Source organism: Eleginops maclovinus, chromosome 13, assembly GCF_036324505.1.
Source record: "Eleginops maclovinus isolate JMC-PN-2008 ecotype Puerto Natales chromosome 13, JC_Emac_rtc_rv5, whole genome shotgun sequence".
Classification (NCBI taxonomy): domain Eukaryota; kingdom Metazoa; phylum Chordata; class Actinopteri; order Perciformes; family Eleginopidae; genus Eleginops; species Eleginops maclovinus.
In genome coordinates this window covers 16,411,192-16,426,722 of record NC_086361.1, presented here as the reverse complement: position 1 = coordinate 16,426,722, position 15,531 = coordinate 16,411,192, and the positions used below count along the sequence as shown (strand labels likewise).

The 15,531-nt window shown below is 37.8% G+C and overlaps 3 protein-coding genes across 6 annotated transcripts; all 3 read left to right on the top strand.

Moving 5' to 3' along the window:
• The first annotated feature begins 222 nt into the window (after positions 1-222).
• On the top strand, positions 223-6,958 carry fam133b (family with sequence similarity 133 member B). Of its 4 annotated transcripts, none has more exons than XM_063898600.1 (11): positions 223-391; positions 1,328-1,425; positions 1,865-1,943; positions 2,155-2,316; positions 2,410-2,442; positions 2,683-2,754; positions 2,992-3,078; positions 3,197-3,238; positions 4,570-4,659; positions 5,994-6,044; positions 6,287-6,958. In XM_063898600.1, exons 1-11 carry the CDS (start codon positions 368-370, stop codon positions 6,380-6,382), a joined length of 834 nt encoding a protein of 277 aa, XP_063754670.1. In that variant the 5' UTR covers positions 223-367; the 3' UTR covers positions 6,383-6,958. The 4 variants fall into 4 exon arrangements, with proteins under 4 accessions (XP_063754670.1, XP_063754674.1, XP_063754673.1 ...); XM_063898602.1 differs by having other exon boundaries at positions 224-391; positions 3,200-3,238; XM_063898604.1 differs by lacking the exon at positions 4,570-4,659 and having other exon boundaries at positions 3,200-3,238.
• Positions 6,959-8,016: 1,058 nt separating this feature from the next.
• Positions 8,017-11,572, top strand: LOC134874556 (progranulin-like). The gene is made up of 5 exons (XM_063898605.1): positions 8,017-8,167; positions 8,454-8,600; positions 8,689-8,985; positions 10,163-10,306; positions 10,601-11,572. Exons 2-5 carry the CDS (start codon positions 8,454-8,456, stop codon positions 10,739-10,741), a joined length of 729 nt encoding a protein of 242 aa, XP_063754675.1. The 5' UTR covers positions 8,017-8,167; the 3' UTR covers positions 10,742-11,572.
• A 47-nt stretch (positions 11,573-11,619) lies between these two features.
• On the top strand, positions 11,620-15,307 carry LOC134874554 (zinc finger and BTB domain-containing protein 49-like). The gene is made up of 7 exons (XM_063898599.1): positions 11,620-11,953; positions 12,765-12,860; positions 13,482-13,634; positions 13,791-13,916; positions 14,003-14,035; positions 14,341-14,439; positions 14,530-15,307. The coding sequence occupies exons 1-7, from the start codon at positions 11,758-11,760 to the stop codon at positions 15,156-15,158; spliced, it is 1,332 nt and encodes a 443-aa protein (XP_063754669.1). The 5' UTR covers positions 11,620-11,757; the 3' UTR covers positions 15,159-15,307.
• Positions 15,308-15,531: the final 224 nt, after the last annotated feature.

The window sequence follows — 15,531 nt, the reverse complement described above, 5'->3', positions numbered from 1 at the left end:
ATACGACTTGTAGGCCTTATACAATAGATATAATATGTATACAGTGTGAAATTAGAATAGAAAAAAGATCCACATTGACACAGAGGTGAGGGTTAATTAAATTCTATAATTGAAAGAAAAGTTGGAGACGTAGTTTTGTTTTATTTCAATGTATCACATTACTAGTGTAAGCGTTGTTTGAAGCCCAAATCCACACTACCTATTCCAGCCAGCTGGTGGTGGTATTTCCTTGTTAGCTAAAAACCATCAAACGAAGAAAAGTCGTCAGCTCTGATGTGGCTAGATCCATGGGCTAGGTCCATGTTAGCCAGGTAGCACTCATGGTTGCTCTTTCTTTTGGATATTATTTCCCCATCACTAACTCGCCATGGGCAAAAGAGACAATCGAGTGGTGAGTTGTTTATACAAAATGTGTGTACAAAAATAAGAAGCCATTAATACACGGTACCGTTATAAAAGCTAAGGCTAGCGTTAGCGCAAGCGCAGTTACTAGCTTTGGCCAACGGACGTTATGTTATGCCATTCTGATGCAGGCCTAGACAGTGCGTTAATATATTTTAAAAAACACAACATGTTTTTTCATTTAAAATAACATTTTCTTTTCACTTAAATTGCTTTGTGTATCGATTAATAAATAAGCAAGTCCGCAGCTCATCCCACACTAAGGTTTAGTGGCCTCAAAGCTACCAATGCTAACAGTGACGTTAGCTCATAACATCTTGGACAATGTGTTGACGTGGTGAGGTTGCGCAGGATTCTTATTTGCATCCTGAGTCTATATACAGATGGAAAACAATAGAAGGCTTTTAAGAAACCAATAACACGTTCAAATAATCGGCAGGGTAGAAAAAAGCATTTTCTAATTGCTAATTCTATCAGTGACGCACATAATTTCTGGTTGTGTTATGCGGTTCGTCAATACGATCAAATATGGCAAATAAGGTAGCTTGCGGGTTGAAAGATAATACCGTTACGAACATTGTTGATATGTTATTAAGGTTGGGTTATTGGGCTTTTAATGAACAATTAATATCTCTTATGAACTGTCTTTGGTTCAATTAATTTAGTTTTGTTTTAAATTACAATGTTAATGTCTATGTGAAGCACTTTGAATTGCCTTGTGTCTGAAATGTGCTATATCAATAAATTAACCTTAACATTTACCTGAACTAAGACGGTTTATAACTTAAAAGCCCTACAGTAGTTTATGGTTCTCTTTAAGGATGTAGGTTTTGGTATTATATTATGATGTTTAACTGCGTAACTGTTAAATGTAGGTGTATTTTAATAACATCTATAAAATGCATTATTCTGTTTGGTGTTCCAGGCTTACATCAACCCCATTGCAGCTGCACGAGCCAGGGGGCCGGCTGGTAGTGCAGGACCAACTATACAAGATTATTTAGGCAGACCTCGGCCAACATGGTGAGCAAGGGACAGATCTTCTCATTGGTTTCACTGATGTTAATATTTAAAGCTGGTGTTGAGAGGATTATGCAGGTTCCTAGTCCATGTTTCTCCCGAGAGACAGCAGCAAGCAGCACATGTCTTCCAGGCTCCTTTAGATACAGAAACACTCATTGTATGTATTAACAACTGTCTTCATGGGTTCAGTCAGTGTACATCACTTCTTTTAACAAATGCTGGAAATAGACCATAGAGTCATGCATCATCTTTTCAGGAAAAACGCATGAGTAGATTTAAAGTGTGATATATGAATGAAATGTGTTATTAGGTAGTCAGATTAGAGCTGCAGACATCTGTTACTTTCTCGGGTTTCGGTTAATGTAACACCTTTGCAAAATCTGCTTACAACTTGTAAATTATGAATTGTGCTGCAACTGATGTATCGTCTCTTTTTCAGGGAAGAGTTAAAGGAACAGTTGGAGAAAAAGAAGAAGGGTTCTCGAGCCCTTGCTGACTTTGAAGACAAAATGAACGTGGTATGTTTTTGAATATGTAGACTAATACTGACATTTTTTTTTTTATGATCCCCATCTTTTACCTAACATGTCCAATCCCAGCTGTGAGTGTCATGCCTAATGGCAATCTTTTTTACTGTACCCTTAGGGGCTCAACTGGAAAATAAATAGCAATATATATATAGTGAATACTTTATATATTTTAATACTTTGTATTTGCTGTCATTTTCAGAAATGGAGGAAAGAACTGGCTAAAAACCGAGAGAAATTGTTTAGTGCAATTGAAAAAGACAAGAAGACAACAGACAAGGAAAAAGAAAAGAAGACAACAGACAAGGAAAAAGAAAAGAAGACAACAGACAAGGAAAAGGAGGAGAAGAAAGAGAAAAAAGAGGTACAGTACCTTTCCTTCATCAGACATTTCAACATTCTTGCTTCTGATTCACCACAATCTTTACTGACTATGAATTGTTTTATTTGCTTTTAGAAAAGGAAGAAAGAGAAGAAGAAATCCAACAGGGTGAGGAGAGACCTCCAGTATTTTGATAGCCAGCTGTATCAGAGTTCACACACACACACACACACACACACACACACACACACACACACACACACACACACACACACACACACACACACACACACACACACAACCTCCCTGTACTCCCTCATATGCACTCTTATTGCATTGTTCCAATTTCCAAAATAAGAGAATAACCTCAAGTCTAATGAATCCTGCTTTCATTGTGTTTTGGTCAAGCATTCTTCATCTTCCTCCTCCTCATCGAGTTCTGATTCTTCCAGCAGCTCCTCCTCAGAATGTGAAGACACAGTAAGTCATTACAGACCCCAACGTTTGATACAAAATATTGCCAAACATTTTGTAACCCATAATCCCACTGAAGCTACGTGTTCCCGTTTGCTTATGGAGCCGGTACCAGCGTCCTGTGTTTAAATGTTTATAATCTCTAGCGAATTGGTAGACAGACAGTTTATTAGTGATATTGTGTTGTCTTACGCATAATGCACCATTACACTGGTTTGATTGCATTTCTCTTTGTGTAAACAGGAGGAAAAGAAGAGTGTGAAGAAAAAGCGTAAGAGAAAGAAGTCGTCAGCCAGGAGAGCGTCAGACGGCTCAGAGGACGAATCTGACGCAAGTTTCTTCTTTATTTCTTTCAGCAGTGTTTAAGTACACTCCAACAGAATCAGATTATGGTGTTAAAGTAATGCAGTGAAAGTTTGATCTAAATGTTATTGATTTTCTCCCCAAGAAGAAGAAGAAAAGAATCAAGGAAGAAGGCGACAAAGATAAGGTAACTTTTCGTATGTGTTCACCTTGTTCATATTTTCACATTTTATATGTTTTGTTCCATTTCTTGTCCCTTGTTCTTGCCAGTTAAATCAAGTCTTAACACTTTATCTACAGTTAGGTCCATATATATTTGGACACTGACACAAGTTTACCACATTAAAATTGGATGAAGGGTTTAGGAGTTTCACCTCCTTAACATGTGCCACCCTCTTTTAAAAGGGAACAAAAGTAATTGGACAATTGACTCAAAAGCTATTTCATGGGCAGGTGTGGGCAATTCCTTCGTTATGTCATCATCAATTAATCAGATAAAAGGCCTGGAGTTGATTTGAGGTGTGCTGCTTGCATTTGGAAGATTTTGCTGTGAAGACAACATACGGTCAAAGGATCTCTCCATGCAGGTGAAACAAGCCACCATTGAGCTTCGAAAACAGAAAAAACCCATCCAAGAATTGCTACAATATTAGGAGTGGCAAAATCTACAGTTTGGTACATCCTGAGAAAGAAAGGAAGCACTGGTGAACTCAGCAGCGCAAAAACACCTGTACAGCTGTTGATCCAAAGCATACCACATCATCTGTAAAACACAGCAAAGGCAGTGTTATGGCTTTGGCATGCATGGCTGCCAGTGGCACTGGGTCACTAGTGTTTACAGAGGATTCTGAGGAGTTCAGAGACATACTGTCTGCTCAAATCCAGCCAAATGCAGCCAAATTGATTGGGCGGCGTTTCATAATACAGATGGACAATGACCCAAAACATGCAGCCAAAGCAACCCACGAGTTTATTAAAGCAAAGAAGTGGAATATTCTTGAAAGGCCAAGTCAGTCACCTGATCTCAACCCAATTGAGCATGAATTTCATTTGTTAAAGACTGAACTTCAGACAGAAAGGACCACAAACAAACAGCAACTGAAACCGCTGCAGTAAAGGCCTGGCAGAGCATTAAAAGGGAGGAAACCCAGCGTTTGGTGATGTCCATCAGTTCGAGACTTCAGGCAGTTATTGCCAGCAAAGGGTTTTCAACCAGGTATTAGAAATGAACATTTTATTTTCAGTTATTTAATTTGTCCAATTACTTTTGAGCCCCTGAAATGAAGGGATTGTGTTTAAAAATGCTTTAGTTCCTCACATTGTTATGCAATCTTTTTGTTCAACCCACTGAATTAAAGCCGAAAGTCTGCACTTTTTTTTTGCATCTGAATTGTTTCATTTAAAATTCATTGTGGTAATGTACAGAACCAAAATTAGGAAAACGTTGTCTCTGTCCAAATATTTATGGACCTAACTGTACATTATTAGTAATTGTGACGTTAATCTTGTGTCTGTCAGGATGACAAGAGCCGTAAAAAAAAAAGGAAGGCTGAGCGAAGCCATAAGGACTCTTCTTCAGAGACTTCTGCTGAATCAGAAGGGGAAGAGGTAATTTTAGTATTATGCCTGTAGATTTCCCCGTCTCTCACCACATCTCATCCCGATTTAATTATTTGCCAGTTAATCTGTTAAGACTAATGTGACCTTGTTTCACTTCTTTGTTCTCATTATCATGATCTTTGTTCTTCTTTTCATTTGAAATAGTGGGAAAGAACACATTGAGTGCACATCGCACATTGAGTAATGAGTATTACAAGCAGTGAGCAGTTGTAACAAAACATTGCTCAAGAAATTCACCATGGCTTTTGTTGCTGCTGTTTACAATCCTCCAAAAATGCACCTGGCCTACGAGAAATCCCTCCTTTATTTGTTTTTCTTCGTTTTGTTTTGTCACATCTTGTGAAGCATACGGACTTAACTTCAACTTCCTTTATTTGTGCAACCCTGTGAGGCATAAAAACAAAAAGTGAACCTCGAATAACGTCTAGTCAGAAGGGTGTAACAAATATCCCTTCACATAGTACTCATGTGAAGTAGCTCTGTGATTAAACACAAAACATACACACGCACGGCTCCCCCATAACATATTCTCAAAAAAACTAACCAAATATATATTTTCCATACTTTAAATTAGCTCACACGCTAATAAGTACTGCATCAGAGAACCTTAAGAGATGCATAAAGTAAATGTACTGATAAAAGTCATACATTAATCTCTGTTAATATCTTCAACAAGTATCTGCAGTGTAGATCTGATAGCTTAACGGATGAAGCCTACAGTTACGTTACATAATTTGCCAAATACAGTTTGGTTTCAGTTCTCCTCATGTGATTTCTCGTCAAGGTGCGCAAGCTTTCTCTCTGTCATGCCTCACTGGGAGTCTGGTGAATTATGTGTAGATTTAAATCTCCTGTTTACCTGATGCTGGCACCGGTAACCTCCCAATCAACCAAAAACAGGCGCAAAATGATTTGTTGGTTCATGAATGATCGAGGCATTTCATACCTGGTTAAATTATCTTTATTATGAGTGAAATGTATCCGTTTGTATTAATATTTATATCATCAATTAACAATCCAATCAATTTTCAACGTGCTTCAGGGTAAGGGTAGTTTCATGTTCGTTTTAAAGTGCATCCTTTATTTGTGAGTGCAAGCAAACTGTTTCCATTGATCCTTGCCACTACTGTCCACCCTTTGCATTTCGATTTGCAGCTGTGTGTCGCTACTATCCAAATATCTTCAACAGTTGAGAAAGACATTTAACCCAGAAATGACCTTGTGAAATTGCTTTTGCAGTTGCTGGTGTAAACTCCATAATTGTAAAATTGTTTGGTTTCTTCCCTCTTCATTGTTTTTATGATTCTTTTCCCATCCTGTAGGCTGAAGCCAAGAAGAAAAAGAGAAGTAGCGAAGAAAAGGACAAAATCACAGTGAGAAATTAACTTCCTTCTACAGTTACAGTGCACAAATAAGATTTTCTTTAAACTAGTGCAGGTAGTGAGGCAAATGTTTATTTTAGGAATGCACAAAATGAGTAGCATTGTAACATCAGCTGTTGGGGAGGCAGCAATATATTTCCAACCAGAAAAAACGTAGCTACTGCTAAATCCCTCTGAGGAAATTGATGTTAATTACTGACTAAATTACTGACTCATAGGTTTTCTGTACACAGGACAAATCCAAGAAGAAGAGGAAAAAGAAGCACAAGAAACACGGCAGAAAAAAGAAAAAGAAGGCAGCATCTCATTCAGACTCGGAGCTCGACTGATATCCCTGTCTTTGCGGTCATCTCATCCTCCTCATGGAACACTAGTCGTGTTGTTTTTGCCGCTAACCCCCACAAAACTCTCCTATCCAGCTTCGGTCATCATGCTTGAACAAGAGACCTACAAACTTGCAATGCCAGGTTTTTTTTTGTGAAATTGAAGCAGGCAGCTATCTGTGGCAACTACCGGTTCCTGTTTACTGTTGGTTTTTGTCATCTTGCTTTTGTAGATAATTATTCTTTCACTCACGAGACTGAGGGCGAATTCCCCATATTTCCCCCCCTCATCTTGGAGACTTCAGTGTGACCTGCTCTCACCTTCACTGTGCTGGCCATGGAGTTCCTCTTTCCACTTCACACACCACACCTCGCATTTGTAGTTGCTAAATGAGGCTGTCCTGCTAGTGAATGCGTTGTGCATGTAGACCTGATGTCTCCCCAGCCTCATATTGAAGTTGGATTTATGAAAAGAAATGTGAGCTGCCCAGTCAGCGTTTATACAAAGAATACTTGTTCCGTTAGATGAATTGTATGTATAAACAATCGCAATTCATCAATAAAGTATTGTTTTAGCCTTTATTGCTGTTAATTAGTTACAACCTTTATTGTGAGACTCTTTCAGATGTCGTTTGTGTCTGCATAAACACAAATCAAACATTGATATATTTGTCAACCCTTGGATTTGATTTAAGGTAATCCTGCCCATTTTATATTAAACATCTTGTTCTGCTTTGTTACACTTCCTTAAAAATTGAGGAAAGTATTCACTGAAAGACAGCTTTTAAAATCCTGAAAGCACATTTCTAAATTGTGGGACTATTTTTTAATGCCTATAAACATGTGGATCGTGTACCTACACGTATAACATCAGATGTCCCGTCATGTTTCCCTATCAAGTAATTCTGACTTTAGTCAAATTTACTTTTTTTTTTTTTTAAATGAATAGGTTGAGAAAGTATTTAAATCACATTAAAAACCTAAGCAAAAGGACCAAGGTGTCATCATCAAAATATACTTTAATTTATATAAAGTAGAGGCCCCCTTTAGGCAAAATGGTCCCCTATATTATTATTATTTCTGAATATCATTTCTTATGCCTCGACATGTAAGCAGCATTTTAATGTACATGATCGAGGTGGAGTCACTATTCAACACGTAACATAATGTTGGTAGATGTATAGCAATGACTGCTATCTTTAAATTTGATCACATTTCTTTATGCAGAAATTAATAAGCAGTGAAGTAAAAATATCATTATTTAATGAAGTACAAAAGTAGCAAATCAAAAGTAAATCAGGGTAAAGTGCGTATACATTTTAGTTGAACGAGGTATATTAACCAAAGAGATACCAAGGTGCTTTGTAATTCCTTTAAAGAAAATGACAATATCCCCAAAACGTATCTATGAACCACTGTTAGTTTAAAGTAACATTTGATTTGAGTGTTTAACATTCAACCTACTTATTCATCTGAAAAAAACATTCCTTGCTTCAATAGTTGTTCAGGTTTTACATGCAGGTCTTGTGATGTTGATGTTGATGTAATGTAGTGGCATCAAAGGTTAATGTGAGCATGTGAAGCCTTCATAGTTTTATCATAGATGTAGGCGTGTTTTCAGAAACATCCACTGTCGTGATTTGACAATCGGATGACCCACAGCCACAGGGTGTGTGTACATTTGGACTTCCAGATTGTTGGTTAGTAGGAGTGTCTGACCTGCCTTATAAAGAGCCGTGTTTCAGTTCAGGCTCAGTGATAACTACAGGAAGCTGTTGAAACACTTGCAAGGTAAGTGATACTAATAATCTGCATCAAATCCTGTATACTGTATAGTGTGTTATTTAAAGTAATAACGTCTAGTAGTGCTGTTCAGGGATAACCTGAGAGTGAAGTGGATTTTAGTACAAGCTAAAATGAAACTGAAAGCATGTGAAGTCATAGACGTTTAAATCACAATCTGGTTTATGAAGTGGAAATAATCTAAATGAGATAATGTACAGTATCTCTTGAAACTGTACATAATGTAACACATTTAACTAATTTTAATGTACCCCGTATTGTTACTGTTTTGCAGATGTTGAGAACTACTCTGTGGTTGTTAGTGGGAGTGTTTGTGTGGGGGTTTGCATCCTGCATCACATGTCCTGACGGGAACCACTGTAGTGATCACGCCACCTGCTGTAAGACTGAGGATGGATATAGCTGCTGCCCATATCCCAAAGTAAGTCAATTCCAAACATACAGTAACCCAACATGTAGTTATAAGGCTTAACATTTATCTCTCTGTGTCTGCATGTATTTGTCTTTAGGCTGTGTGTTGCGCTGACCTGGCCCACTGCTGCCCTTCAGGGTTTCGCTGTGACCAGGTCACTCAGATGTGTGAGAAAGAGCCGTGGACCAGAATCCCCATGGCGAAGAAGGAAGCTGCAGAGAAGCCAAGCACTCCTGTTCTACCAGCATCTCCCATTCAGGACCTCCAAGACAATGCTGTACAAGAGCAAAAGAAGAGTTCAGTTGTCCATTGTGACTACTATAACATATGTCCTGATGGGGCTACCTGCTGCAGACACCCAACGGGTGTCTGGTTCTGTTGCCCGTACGCTTCTGTGAGTTGACCTTCATATTATTGTGCAATAAGACAAATGACTATGAGAAACTTATTTTTGTTTATGTTGACACGACAGGTCAAAGCAAGAAACTCAAAGTTTGAATTCCAAACAATGAAATATATTTTAAGTTAAATATGTTATGTTTTCCTCTTTAACTTCAATATTGTTTTATGTCTTGGATTATCATTTTTTACTTGCGTGTTTTTCTTTTCTTACATATTTGTTTAAGCATGGTTAGGTCAAGGTCAGTGATCCCATAATTTGATTGCCAACTTCTGCTTCTGTTACTGTCGTATTTTTGACATTGATTAACTTGTAAAATGTAGGCCCGGTGTTGTTTGGATGGCTACCACTGTTGTCCATATGGCTATGACTGTGACCTCACATATACACACTGTCTGAGAGTCAGTCCCTCCCTCTCCCATTTCAACTTCAGAGGACAAAGCATATAATGCAAGAGGTATGACATATCACAATAAATATGCCTTTCTGCTGTGTATAAATCGTGGGGTTGGGTATCTGAAAGAGTATCATAAACATTGAGTTGCATTTGCATTTAGGCTTTCTTCCTGTAATTTTTCTGGTTTGAGGTGAATGGGTCTTAGTTGAAATATGATGCCACATCATTCTGAGCACCATTCAACATATGGATTCATCATCTGAATCCATATGTTGACAGTCGTTGGTTTGTTTGCTTATGTTGGCAGGCCTCGTATGTGTTAACCTACTTGGCAATAAACCTGTTTCTGATTTCTGATTCTTAATCTTAAATCTTGATCAACTATACTAAAGGCTTTTTTCCCCCTGAAAGATACGAGTCCTCTAATCAATATTCGAATTTAACGGGTCAAACTTTGTGTATACAAACGTATGTAAGCTTACAGAAACATAGTTATCAACCTACTATTCCACTCAGCCCTACAAAGTGCTCAAGCTTTTTTCATGTCATTGTGTTGGTTTTTTACAGCCTGCAACTCCTGTTTTGGTTGCCACCAAGTCTTACTTTGATTTTTGCTTAGTCTTTCATGAATATTACGTTAAAGAGACATTCTTGTCACTATGAATCAGATTTTTCAGGGGCTTTTAAGATCTTTAATCTAAAAATAAGTATTTATGGTTGAACAAGTGTCTAATAGTCAGGTAATAATGATCATTCTGTGTATCCCTTTTGCAGACACCAATGATGGCTCTGACAGAAACCAGTGATGGTAGCCCCGAGGCTGGAGTCATTCGCTGTGATTCCCAGTTTTATTGCAAAGCAGGGACAACTTGCTGCAAAGACCCCACAGGCCATTGGAACTGCTGTCCTTACCCACTGGTATGGATTGCCCATGACACATGAAGGCCATCAAAAGTAATGGTGCCGTGATCTGAAGGAAATATATTCGGCAAAAGTGTTTAGACAAAGAGGAATTTAGAGGCTTTAATGAACATAACGACTTAATGATCAACATAATTCAAAAGTGCATTTTTCAATATTAAAAACACCTAAAACTGATGCCTCTGACATATGTTTGTTTTTATCGATAAATAAATTAGCTTATCAACTTTAATGTGGCACTTTTCTAGATAATACTACCGTTTCCTAACATCCAAACCTTTTCTAATTCAGGGCTCGTGTTGTCAAGATGGAAAGCACTGCTGCGAGTATGGCTTTAAGTGCTCCTCCACCTCCCTGTTATGTGTAAATGGGTACGCTGAGATTCCATCAGGAGCCCGGGAACATGCCAAATCAACCGAAGACATGTTGTAAAAGTTTGTGCACTGTGATAGTTTTGTGACTGTTTTGGTATATATTTCAGGATTAGGATTATCAAACATGAATGATAAGATCTATATGGAAATTGAACAAGTTTATAGCCTACTGTGCTTACATCTTCAAAAGATGATGTTACTTATCCAGACAAATTCTACTGTAGCTATGCTGTTTTGTTTTTTTCTCTCTCTCAACGGTTGGGATGTCAACATTTTCAGTGTTCAGTTTATCAAGGCATCAAGATAACAGCTTGTATTCATTGCAGTGGTGTAGTAGGGTATTGAGGATGTTTAATCTGAAGATGTCTATTGAGAAATGGAGAATCATTGATGATTTAATGCCAATCTAAAAAACAATTATGATCACTTTTTTATGTAACAGAAAATCTAACATTTTATAAACTTTTTTGTTAAAAATATGCGAAATTGAGTGCATTTCATTCATCCTCCTGCAGCCTGAAATCAATATATCACTGGGTGACTCGCCCACTTAAATGCATCAATTATTATAACTAAAACATATTATTCTGTAATGGGCCAATTTGCGTAATGAGTACTTTTTGAGTAGAAGTATATACTGATGCTAATCATTTTGTAATTTGATTTGAGTAATATTGTGATTGCCAGACTTTTACTGTACTGTAGTGTTCCTTCACTCTGTTACTTCTCCCACCTGTGCACTCACCAGTATTTTCCCTTACCATTGTTATTTGTTATTTGTGGGACGATTAAAGGTATTCTCATTCTGATAAGGAGGATACATTTCCCAACGTGGTTGCTGTCAAAGGGCTTTTACTTTGAAAGGAAATAAACGGAAGTTACATTTTCATTCCGGAAAACTCACTTTCCTGACTTCCGGTGTGTGCGTGTGTGTGTGTGTGTGTGTGTGTGTGTGTGTGTGTGTGTGTGTGTGTGTGTGTGTGTGTGTGTGTGTGTGTGTGTGTGTGTGTGTGTGTGTGTGTGTGTGTGTGTGTGTTTGTGTGTGTGTATCGGTGTGTGTGTGTATGGGTGTGTATGAATGGTGGAAAGATGAGTGAAACAGAAGAACTTGAAGTGTTTGTTTCCGAGCGGCTACATGCTGCTGTCGCTGAAATAATCGGTGTTTTTAAAAAGACACTAAAAGGTTACGAGCAGCAGGCGGCCCGTTTGAAGGAGGAAAACCAGCGCAACCGTTCGCTGTTGGAGATTATCCTTAAAGCTAACATACAAGGTTGGGACACCTAAAACCACTCTTTGAATATTCTCTTGTGGGATGTACGTTTTCTTACACATTGCTAGTAAAAACATAACAAATAATATGTTTAGTTGCTAACGCCAGCTAACGTAGCTATCTTCTTGCATGCAGCTTGTTTTAAAGCTAACACTGTTACTACTACACTATGTCCAACGTCATTATTTCAGGGTTTTGGTTTAATCAATCAGAGGTGGGAGAAGTACTCAAATCTTGTACTCGAGTAACTAGTGTAGGAATGCTGTGTTACAAGTCCTGTATATAAAATCTCACTTAAGTACAAAAGCATTGGCATCAACATATACTTAAAGTACAGAAAGTAAAAGTAATCATTATGCAGATTGGCCCATTTCGGAATGATGTATGTTTTGATTATAATTATTGATGCATTACTATGTTTAACAGCTGGTAAAGGTCAGTGGTGGAACTCATTTTAATGATTTTATTTACTGCTCGGTCATTTGTGAATGTAGTCCAGTGTAGTGTCTTATATCATTAATCCATATCTGCAAAGTAATATATGGTACAAAATACATGTTGTGGAGTAGAAGTACACGATTTACCTCTGAAATGTAGTTGGGTAGAAGTACAAGGTAGCAGAAATGGAGATACTCATAAAGTAAGCAAGCAATTCAAAGTAATTCAAAATCATCCAGTGTGTTTGATGTCCATTTACAGGATAACAACCATAAAGTAATTTATAGCCACTCTCTTTTCCTCAAACGTGTTTTTAAGTATGTAATATAACTAATGCTTTTTCACATTTGTTTTTCACTTTTCTCTGCATTAGGTCGCCCCATTAAAAGTATCCCAGTTTCTGCCGGTCCAGCTGAAACAGATTCAAGTACTGTCAGTAAGGTTACAAAAACCAGGCGTTCCAACATTGGTAAGACTGAAGTCAAATCAGTTCATTAAGATCCTACGAGACACTTAAAAAAAAAAAACTAGATTCAAGTTCTGTCAGAAAGGTCGTAAAGACCAGGTGCTCCAAAAGTGGTAACTGACTGAAGTCAAATCAGTTTATTAAGATTCTTTGAGACACTTGGAAAAAAATATCTAGAGAATGCCTGAAGTTGTGTCTCTGACATGGACACCATTAGTCACCTTACTTTTTCTCTGCATTAGGTCGCCCCACTAAAAGTATCCTGAATGCTGCCAGTCCACGGGCATCAGATTCAAGTAATGTCAGCAACATCAAAAAAACCTGGCACTCCAGCAGAAGTCAAATCAGCTTCTATGAAACTCTTAAAAAAAAAGAATGACTGAAGTTTTAGTCACCACGTCAGTCATCACATTGAAAATCCTTACGTAACTGTTAAGTGCAACTTGCTTTTCCAGTAACTACTAAACACTCAATATTAGCTCGAATGTCTCCTTTGTGTTATACCAGTCTCGAAGGGAAACAGCATTTCAGTCATTCTGAATGACGCTCCCAAACTTGTATAATTCTAATAAATACCAAACTATCTTGTGAAGTAACTATATGATATCATCTTTTGTTTTCCAGACTTGTGGAGTGTCTTCTCTTCACGCGACGACTTACTAAAGCATGCAAGTGGTGGAAACTGTTCCTACTGCTTGAAAAGTGCTCCAGCCACTAAGACGCATTTGATAAAAAGACATTATCTAAATGCAGTCCATTTTACTGATAATGGCACTGGTACGTTTTATTTACAACAAATTAAAGTACAATGATACTTTGTTCATTATAATGGGTCACCTCAGTCGAGCAATTCTGGAGAAAGCTATCTGATAAAAGTGAAGAGTTATTTAAGGTATTCACCTGTAGTAAGATAGGTATCTTTTCTCTTCTCAGGAAAATTTGTTATAGCCTGTACTTGCAAAGATTTTGTCCAACGCAGAAGTCACTGGCACTGCCCATGTTGCACAAGGGTCATTAGCCGGAGAACCAACTTTCAGCGGCACATATCTAAACAACATGGTATGTATCTGTGTTTCTTGAAATCCTCATGACTATGTTTTCAGTTTTGCTTTAAATAACTGCTACAATATCTCTCTACTTTTCAGGGTATTCAATACTGCAGCCAAGCCAGGATGCAGGTTAGTTTGCAATATGTCGGGTGACCCTCAGTTGTTCTTAAATGATTCATTACTATCCATTTCTGTACAATGCTGTAATCACAGTTAGGTAGCTAATTGTTATATTACAAACACCAGATGAAAAAAACAGCACCTGCATAGCTATGCAGTCACATTTGTAAAAATAAGACCTTAGTGCTAACTTTTTTATTCACTGAGGCATCACAAATCAATTGTTTGATGTTGTATTGAATGCAAACAATATACATTATGCAGTCTATCAATGTTATTAAATACATTTCTTGGTCTTTCCCCATTAATCATAGATCTACCTAATGTCTCCACCTTTGAGGTGGTTCCCCTGACTCCTGGATCTTGTTGTGAGCAGGACCAACATGCCTCTGTGCCGCTTCAAGTTCGAGAAGGTAAGAGAGCTTTGCATGCATATCTTCAATTTCTCTGCATGCACAGACTTGTGATAGAAATAACTGAATGTGTTGTTTCTTTATTCCCAGTGAGTCATCCAAAGTGCCAGGACTCAGTGCAGATCAAAGTTAAGCAAATGCAGAAAAGTAACAGTATACTGAGCTTTGTGGCAGATCATGCCTCTTTAATTGTTAATTCGAACAGTTTTACTCAAGAGCTCAGCAAATCATTGAACACTGTGAAAAGTGGCAAAGCACAATCCCTTCCTAATTCTTCAAATCAACATCTGGAAATGCAGCCTGATAGTGGGGATGGTGGAATATTGCAGCCAGCTGGGGAATCTCAGCCCAACAAACTCTGTTCTACTGTTAAGTCATCCAACACCAAGAGGAAAATGCGAGTGAAAAGATTTTTACCTCCCTTGAGTTTAAAGATGAATAAGTCAACACAACTATCTGTCAGTGAAAATCCCAAAGTTCCTCATACATGTAAAGCGTGTGGAAAGACTTTCCATTACTTGTACACGCTGAAGGCACACACGCAAAGACATGCAGTGGATAAAACCAAGATTTGTGGACTCTGTGGAAAACATTTTGAGTCTAAAGAGAGTTTTGTCAAGCACCTTCACAGCCACACAAACAGAAACAATAAATCCCGTCTAAAATGGTATGGCAGAATTCACAGACCAAAGGGTCTAAATGTCAAGTCTCCAGCCTAAAAGCTAAAAGTTTAGCAAAAATAAAGTGCTGTGAACTTTGTTTTGTATAAGTGTACTTATGTGAAAAATAATTGTGTTCTAGTGCTGCGCAGAATTCTAATGTTTTGTGTATATAATTGTTTTAACAGTTTTGTAGTCCTGAATAAAAATGTGAGTGAAATTTCTTCCTTGTGCATTTTTTTCTCCAAAATCCTCCGTTTGATTTGGTGAAAGACAAATCTAAAACTTAAGAATTATTGTGGATATATGAGAGAGTTTAAACGTGTTTCTGTTGATTTTGCTCTTCTCAAGCCATATTTTCATGGAATCCCCAAGGCTACTGTGCAGTTTGGTATAAGGACGAGACTAGAGCAAGGTTTGGTTAAAATGTCAA